This window comes from Ornithodoros turicata, chromosome 3 (genome assembly GCF_037126465.1).
Source record: "Ornithodoros turicata isolate Travis chromosome 3, ASM3712646v1, whole genome shotgun sequence".
NCBI lineage: Eukaryota > Metazoa > Arthropoda > Arachnida > Ixodida > Argasidae > Ornithodoros > Ornithodoros turicata.
This window is the reverse complement of record NC_088203.1, coordinates 739122-748375: the sequence shown is the minus strand read 5'-3', so window position 1 is coordinate 748375 and position 9254 is coordinate 739122. Positions and strand designations below refer to the sequence as shown.

The 9254-nt window shown below is 41.7% G+C and overlaps 1 protein-coding gene across 1 annotated transcript in view; it reads right to left on the bottom strand.

The window, feature by feature from the left end:
* Positions 1 to 4594: 4594 nt before the first annotated feature.
* The window catches only part of LOC135387790 (origin recognition complex subunit 3-like), a 33958-nt gene continuing 29298 nt past the window's right edge, over positions 4595 to 9254 (bottom strand). The window contains exon 18 of the mRNA XM_064616921.1: positions 4595 to 4817. Within this exon, the coding sequence (XP_064472991.1) occupies positions 4746 to 4817 (72 nt within the window). The 3' untranslated portion in view covers positions 4595 to 4745. The remainder of the gene's footprint in view (positions 4818 to 9254) is intronic.

Genomic DNA, 9254 nt, shown 5'->3' with positions numbered 1-9254 from the left:
TTACTCATTTTTCAGTAAGGAAGTCGCGGAAGATTCCAATTTATGCTAGCAGCGTAATGTAGTCTTGAGCATCTCGGGAGCATCTTTATTTTACGACTTCCTCTCCTCTTTGGAGGATGTACACGGTATTGGCTTACATAAACATCAGTCAGGTGTTCGTCTGAATACGTGGCGGATTGGTGCAGTGCTTCTGTTTCGTCCTCGGGTCCAAGTGCTCGAGTTTACATGAAGCACCAAAAAGTACTGACCAGGCAGAGAGGCCCCACCATTGGAAATCTGGGGGGTTACTATACGTACTGGGCCGACTTCGAGGGCGTCTGGAAAGTCTTGGGAAAACCTGACAACCGGTGGTAGGATTCGAAGCCACCACCTCCAAGCCTCCAGTACGACCTTGGCTACCACCAACGAGCGAACGCCTTAGCGGTCATGTCACACAGCTCAAGTGACTCCTCAGAAAATATTCTGGGTAGTCTATAGCTGAGAAGCCAAAATCTCAATTCACAAATGTGTGCGGTGTCTACGTTCACCGCTACAAAGTCGCCGATACTACGAAAAGAAAAGAAAAGATGGAGTAGCTGAAACTCCCACAACCTTCAACGTCACGTCCACAGAGTAATCCGAAAACAGTGCACAGAGAATATCATAGATGGCTATATCGCTATATTAAGGTGGCATAGATGGCCTGTGCTAACGTCACAGCCGGAACCGGTTCCAACAGGTATGAACCGTTAGTCCTTTAACTGGCGCTAATAGAACCCACGGTCAAATGTTTTTTTAATGCGTTTATGAAGCTTCAACGAGTCATAAAAGTGTAAAACTGCGAGCGCCAGGTGTTGCAACACTCCGTTTCGAAATTTCCACAAGTTTGTGGAAATTAGAAACAGGTAATAACAACATGGAGTATCCACCAAAGCTATGTAATCCTCACTCACTGCTTTACCCCTGTACGGGCACTTGAACAATCTTGTAGAGATCAGAAATGCGCGTTAGCAGAGAGCCCAATTAAACGAGGGAGATTCTGCACGTGCTAGAAGGGCTATATTATTACCAAAAAAAAGTTTGGATGCATTGCCTGATCTCCGTCCTGCACAAAGACGCCCATTATCCAAACGCGCGATCGTCGTCTATCTTTTTAGATGCCACCCGGGACACCTATCGTCACGATACTTAGTGAAACAACAGAACGTTATTTCACAAGTAGAATATAGGTGTGTGGGCACTCCTGAATCGCTCTCCTCCTCAGAGAACACCGGTTTTCAACATGCCCAACAAAATTGTCGAGCTACCCGTTATTGATTTATTCTGGAGCTGAACCAGAGCTGAACCATCCTCGAACTGTTACGTAAACCGGAACGAAGAACGTTCCGGTTCGATACCCTGCAAGCAGCAGGATAAGTCCGTGCGTAAAAAGCTTGTAAAAAAATATTGAATAGAAATATCGCCTCGTAGAGTGGATTCGAATAAAGAAGGACGAACTCTGACTTTTCGTGACACTTTTTACCATTCTTGGGAAATAACTTCGTTAAATGTAACTAGTAACTGGAGTAACTTTCAGCTGTAACCAGTTACCTATTCCGGTAACTAGTTTCTTTCAGTTTTTAGTTTTAGTTATTCGTAATAATTTGGGAAAGCGTTCGCATTTTCCTTCACTACCCGCTACCGCGTGTCTGCTCTGAAAGAAGATGAGTGCACTCAGAAACAACGACTTCCACTGCCCTCGACTTGAGGTTATCTGTGACGACCTCACTATGCTAGGATAAGCTGGCACTCTCGCCTCGTAAAGGTCTCAAATTAAACTTAATTGTGGGTTTGTTACAATAAAAAAGCGTTACCATTACTACTCTGATGACAAGGAAACAGTTCTGCGTTCAGTGCTCCTAAGTGCCAAATGAAAAAAGCGTTCCTCCCGTCCCAACTGAGCTGCTGTTCTGCATTGGTAGGAATACTCTGACTAAAGGGGAGAAGACAGACAAACTGTTGCACAAATAGCTGTGCACTGCTGCTGCACAAGTAGCTCAGATTATGCTAGTAAAGAGTTAAAGAATAAACGCTAGTGAACTGGACTCTGCAGTCCTTGTTTTTGCCAATCATAATCATAAAATAAATTGTCGTTGTTATTGTTTTTGCCATTTTTGTACCTAACTGTAGGGTAACTTAGTTACTATTTGTGCCGAGTAAATGTAATTTAGTTACTCTGTTCGTATAGTAACCGGAACAGTTACTTTTTCAGGTTTGGTTTCCCAAGACTGCTTTTTTTTCATCATCCACCGAAACAGTCTTATGTCACACGCCTACTTTGTTCGTACCCCATCGAGGCCATGGGATGTGAGGCCAAGATTTTTCCGCTGGGCGCGTTCGCGTGCACGCGCCGTGACGAAAGAAAAATCTTTCCTCAATGCAAGCAGCAGGATGTCCAAAACTAAGAGGGTGCCACAAAAGGGGTTCATCGAAGATGCGTCGTCTGTGTCGCCGATAAAGCCCAATAAGTTTCTCTATTTTAAGTAGTTACGATTACAAATATTCCAATTAACTTGCACCACTCATTTCTTAAGTTACTCCTAGGATACTTGTCTTCATTCATTTTAGTTCGTAGACGAGATGGTGTGTTTTGACTACTTACTACACGTGCACACATTTTATAGCAGATGTGCCCTAGATGAGGTAAAAAGCCCGATTTAGGCGGTCGTAATCCCGCTTTTGGCTGCAACGAACGACGAATGGAAAACAGTGCTTTTCAACTTCCACGTGGCACTTTCCAGGTGTTACCATGATAGTCACCGCCATATTGTCGAGACTCACAAGAAGTGAAGCTGCAGGCGCCGTTTTGGACAGCCACAAAAATCCAACTGCCGCTGAGTTAGTTATGAAGAAGAAGACGGAAGGTGTTGTCATTCTCACACTCTAAGGAAAGACGGAATAATTTTACTCCTTCTCGGGAGTAAACGCATTGTCACAAAAAATAGTCCCTTTCGAGAGTAAATGAATGTCACAGAGTGGAAACTGCATTTCACGCTCTGTTCTAAGAGTCCCAGGTATATATAATTCGTGTCCATGTATGACAGTACTTTGAATCAAACAGTCAACCGTGATATATCGAGTGACACAAAATCTTGCGACATACATAGGGCACAATGTCGCGAGCAAGAACCTCTAACTATTTCTTCCTCAGCGTTGGTGGAAAATTGCTAAGATGGCTGAGTTATTCAGCCTTATATCGAATTAACCAAGAGCGCACATTTACGTAGACTGTTGCATTCGGAAGACCATTTGCGAAGTTCACTGACTATATGCAGTTGCTGGGGAGCAAATGTCGGTTTTATGGGACTAAAATGGGGACTAGAAGCTGCAATTACTCCCGATTTTTTCTGCTGCTTCTCGTTATAACAGACAAAGTATCGGGGCGCTCACGATAATGGCGAAAAGTGTCAAGATAATGGTATTTCATGTAAGTATAACGCAAAAGAAGAACAACAAACGAAACAGAAAGAGACAACAAGGTTGGCGAAATAATAACAGTTTCGTTCATTGACTAGCATCCCCTCTCAACATCCTGGTAAGAGGGTCGCTTTCGATTTAATGGATGCATTAGGGGTGAATGTCTGCTAAGGGTGAGGATCTCGTATCCGAGTACTACACGGCTAGAAGTGTCAGTAACTGAAATGGCTAAGGTTTCGTGTGATCGAGGTGCCAAACCATTATTATGAAAATTAATTTTCTTCCTCCTCCGAGCACCGCATCGCAAGCAGGAAAACATTCACTTTGTTTGTGTGAATTTCACAAATGTCTTACTTGTCTTGAAAGAGCAAACGAGGTACTTTTATGCGTATTTATGGTGTTTTACTCAAATACCTTCCAAGGTTGAGTATTTAGTGCCGTACTAAGTTTTTTTTGTCTCTTCTTATTTCATTTTTCAATTCCGTGTTAGCACCGCGAAGCAACTATGGCTATGAGCGGCGACCAGATGTGGGCAGATGGAGAGAGGACAGCAGGAAGGAGTGGGGGGGGTATTATGTGTCCTGGGCCGACTTCAGGGAGAACTGTGCCGACATTCGTCTGGAAAATCTCCCGGAAAACCTGAGAGAGCTCAGCCGGTGACAGGATTCGAACCCGTGTCACTTCCCAGTCTCGGCGTGGAAAGCGATCATCCTAACCACTATGCTAACCACGGGAGCTGAATTTTTTTTAGCATCTCGTAGGAAGCCGGATATTCATCGAATAAGCTTTCGTCGTCCCTGTCGATTCAATCGTCCATCGCTCGGGCTTTCTCAAGATGCCCATGAGGGTTCGGTGACGTCGTATGCAATACATTAAATCAGTTCCATCTTTCCACTGCATGGTTAGATGCAGTAGTAGTCGTGGCTACAACCCGCTTTCGGTCGGGAGGAGACTTATGAGAAACTCAAACAAGGAGAGTGGCCAACATAACAGTTGCGTATAGACGTAACGCGTAACCGTATAGACACGCAAAAATATATATACGCAGCTTTACGAGTGAAAATACAATTAATGCCAGTTGCGCCAGTTGCTATGCCAATCAGGTGAAGGAGAAAAACCTTCACGATCTGAAAAACAGACAAGATGAGACATTAAAATATACACGTTTTGACACTGATCTTTATTTTCTCTCTGAACGTTTCTAACGCCTCAATTAAAGCCATCCTTATGAGGTTAATCAGGTTCCGTTCTTCTCAGAAGAAAGCGTGCATTCATAACATAACTTGCCGCTTCATAACTCACGTAATTAATTACAGCAACAATAACCTCGTCAATCTCATTAACCAATACGTAGAATGATGTGCCGCAGGAGCTGGGATGATCTGAAAAAGGATACTCAAATTAATATCAACATCCAACATTGTGGTGGCATGGGACTCCAATAGGCTGAGAAGGTAGTCGCAATTAATATAAACATTCACATTGTTATTCACTAGCAGACACACTGAGGCAGCATGGGATCCGGCTCGTCTGAAAAGATAACTGTAGTATACTGCCGCAGGATCTGGACGCCGTGGAATGGTAATAGCAATTAATGTACTGCTATCGGTCTCTGACACCCAATTAATCGTGTCGAATTTCCTCATTCATCATCATCAGTGCATTTGATTGTTGTTGTGGTTATCGTCTGAAAAGGAACTCATATATATCAACTTCCAATCAAAGGAAATCACTAATGCATTTGGCGGTGGTGATTATTCTGGGGCTGAAGTAAGAAATAAACTTAAGTTCACTTGGCACTTTTGATGAAAGGTAATTCCTTACATCCATTCAGGAAGATTGGACTGCTTGTGAATACTGAAAAAGACAACATTCTTCGGAAAGAGAACTTTAGGGAAAAAGCAAAGCTTTCGTTCGACATCTTTGAATGACGCTCTAGGAACCGAGTCTCTCTATTTAAATTCACACAGTGAGCCGTCGTACATAAAAGCATCCACTTTTATTAAAGAATTTAGAATAGAAATTAACCTAATTCAAGTAGTACGCGAACATGCGACATGCAAACATTAATTATGCACCATTATATTATTATCAGAATGATAGCGAACAACAACAACGGACAAATTAATGACGATGAAATCACAAGAAATCTATCACACCGATAATTAAAAGTAACTGTAGTCAACGCTACAAATTAGATGGTCGGCGAACAATTGTCATTTTTCACACACACACACACTATGTCCTTATCATTGAGGACACAACCTTCAATTAAACGAGAGACTCTTAATCAATACAATGACAATCAAAATTACAATTTTTATTATAACACGTCTGAGCTTCGTGTATGTGAGCACCATCCTTGCGACAGAAATCAAGAGAGAGCAACCAATCATAGCAATAATTTACTACTAACTAACTACGCTAGTTTACAATAATTTACTACTGACTACAACTAACAATAGTCAACAAATTTTATACTACAATGAAATCGAGCGGTAGGCGAGTAATTATTATTTGACACACACATGTTCGTGTCACCAACCAGAACATAGCAATAATTAAAACTAACTATAGTCAACGCTACAAATTAGATGCTCGGCGAACAAGTGTCATTTTACACGCACTGTATGTTCATACTATAGCATTGGGGACACAAGTCACGGCTGGAAATGCTAGAGTCACAGGGCATAAAAACAGGAAGGTCCGAGCCATTTTTTGATGCGCTCGGGTCGGAAAAGTCGGCCCGTGCAGAGATCTAGTACGTGGATATTGACATTAATTGCGACTACCTTTTCAGACTACCGGCAGAGCCGTAGCGACGGGGGTGCGAACGTCAGACCCTGGCAGGTTGCTTGGACAGGATAAAGCGGGAACGAAGAAAATTTCAATTGTTTACAGGGCTTCTGACGGCAGTGTGTGAGGGGCGCTTCAGATTTACTCTGCCCTGGGCGCAAACTCGCCTCGCTACGGCTCTGACTACCGGTGTCCCATGCCACCATCAATGAACGTATTATTGTACGCATATGTGAATGTTGATATTAATTCGAATATCTCTTTTTTTTAGGTCATCCAGTGTTTTTTGCCGCCAAAACAGATGGTTTCCATCAGTGTATCTCATTAATTTGTGTAATTAGCTTAACTGAACTCAAAAAATTCACGAGGAAAGGTAACTTTTTTTGCGCCAATTAGAAAGCCCATGGCCACAACACCCCATTTCAGTCACAATTACAGAATATTTCACGATCTTTCCATAAAAATTCGGCACCCAAAAACTTGCCATCTCTGCAAGCGCGCTTTCGGACTTGGCGGCGCCGGGACTATCGTCTCAGCACGAAGACACTCCCACTGCGCATGGAAACAGAAGAAAAAAGGGAGGGGATGCAATCACGTATTTTGCCTTCACAAGCTTATCTTATGCTGTTCGCAGCCATGATTTACTGATAATCTCCGAAGTCGGCTGTCCTGGGTGTTTTTTTTTAATCCCTTCCTCCCGTTCCTCTTCCCCAAACTTGGCGGGGCAATTTGACCGAACGACTGCCTTGACGAGCGACGATTTTTCGGGCAGTTTTTACGTGTTTTCGGGGGGCCAATTTTTGTGGAAAAATCGTGAAAGGTCCTGTAATTGTGACTGAAAGGGGGTGTCGTAGCCATAGGCTTTCTAATTAGCGCAAAAAAAGTTACCTTTCCTTGAGAATTTTTTTTTGTTCAATTCAGCTAAATAGACAAATTAATGAGGCACACTGATGGAAGCCACCTGTGTGGGCGGCAAAAACCTTCATAAGTAAGACGCAGAAGGTTCCTAATTTTTATCTCAATTACATTGTTTTTAATAATTAGGGTCACTCTTAACTGAAACACCCTGTATGTCTATGTGTAATGCCTTTTTCAGACCGTGCAGCTTTTTCAGCTGGGGTTTTCTCGTTCGCCTCATTTGCATTACGACTGACACAATTTCCAGCACCACTGAGATTAATTGGATTTAATAAATGTACTAGCACTCGTGCAACTGTGTATGTCTATTTTTGTGTGTCTATACTTTCCATGTAGACGCCACTTGGAAGTACGAGGGAGAACTGACCTCGCGGTTATCTAGGAGGTGTATTTCTCTTAAGTCTCATACTACTCGCAGGATAGAAAGAATCCGACTTATACGGAGCGTTGATGTAGCCTATGAACATTCTGGTCTCAACGCTAAACAAAGTCACTGAAGTAACCTAAGGATGAAATTTCTCACCGTCAATCTATTTGCTATTAAACGTAACGAGTCTTGGCAATTAGCATCCCATTGCTCACAAAGAAAAGTATACGGTTAGTCGATATCTATCTACTTAGAACATTCTGGTCTCAACGCTGAACAAAGTCACTGAAGTAACCTAAGGATGAAATTTCTCACCGTCAATCTATTTACTATTAAACGTAAGAGTCTTGGCAATTAGCATCCCATTGTTCACAAAGAAAAGTATACGGTTAGTCGATATCTATCTACTTAGAACATTCTGGTCTCAACGCTGAACAAAGTCACTGAAGTAACCTAAGGATGAAATTTCTCACCGTCAATCTATTTACTATTAAACGTAGAGTCTTGGCAATTAGCATCCCATTGTTCACAAAGAAAAGTATACGGTTAGTCGATATCTATCTACTTAGAACATTCTGGTCTCAACGCTGAACAAAGTCACTGAAGTAACCTAAGGATGAAATTTCTCACCGTCAATCTATTTACTATTAAACGTAGAGTCTTGGCAATTAGCATCCCATTGTTCACAAAGAAAAGTATACGGTTAGTCGATATCTATCTACTTAGAACATTCTGGTCTCAACGCTGAACAAAGTCACTGAAGTAACCTAAGGATGAAATTTCTCACCGTCAATCTATTTACTATTAAACGTAACGAGTCTTGGCAATTAGCATCCCATTGCTCACAAAGAAAAGTATACGGTTAGTCGATATCTATCTACTTAGAACATTCTGGTCTCAACGCTGAACAAAGTCACTGAAGTAACCTAAGGATGAAATTTCTCACCGTCAATCTATTTACTATTAAACGTAACGAGTCTTGGCAATTAGCATCCCATTGCTCACAAAGAAAAGTATACGGTTAGTCGATATCTATCTACTTAGAACATTCTGGTCTCAACGCTGAACAAAGTCACTGAAGTAACCTAAGGATGAAATTTCTCACCGTCAATCTATTTACTATTAAACGTAGAGTCTTGGCAATTAGCATCCCATTGTTCACAAAGAAAAGTATACGGTTAGTCGATATCTATCTACTTAGAACATTCTGGTCTCAACGCTGAACAAAGTCACTGAAGTAACCTAAGGATGAAATTTCTCACCGTCAATCTATTTACTATTAAACGTAGAGTCTTGGCAATTAGCATCCCATTGTTCACAAAGAAAAGTATACGGTTAGTCGATATCTATCTACTTAGAACATTCTGGTCTCAACGCTGAACAAAGTCACTGAAGTAACCTAAGGATGAAATTTCTCACCGTCAATCTATTTACTATTAAACGTAAAGAGTCTTGGCAATTAGCATCCCATTGTTCACAAAGAAAAGTATACGGTGCGTCGATAGTCTATCTACTTAGAACATTCTGGTCTCAACGCTGAACAAAGTCGTTGAAGTAACCTAAGGATGAAATTTCTCACCGTCAATCTATTTACTATTAAACGTAAAGAGTCTTGGCAATTAGCATCCCATTGTTCACAAAGAAACGTATACGGTGCGTCGATAGTCTATCTACTTAGAACATTCTGGTCTCAACGCTGAACAAAGTCATTGAAGTAACCTAAGGATGAAATTTCTCA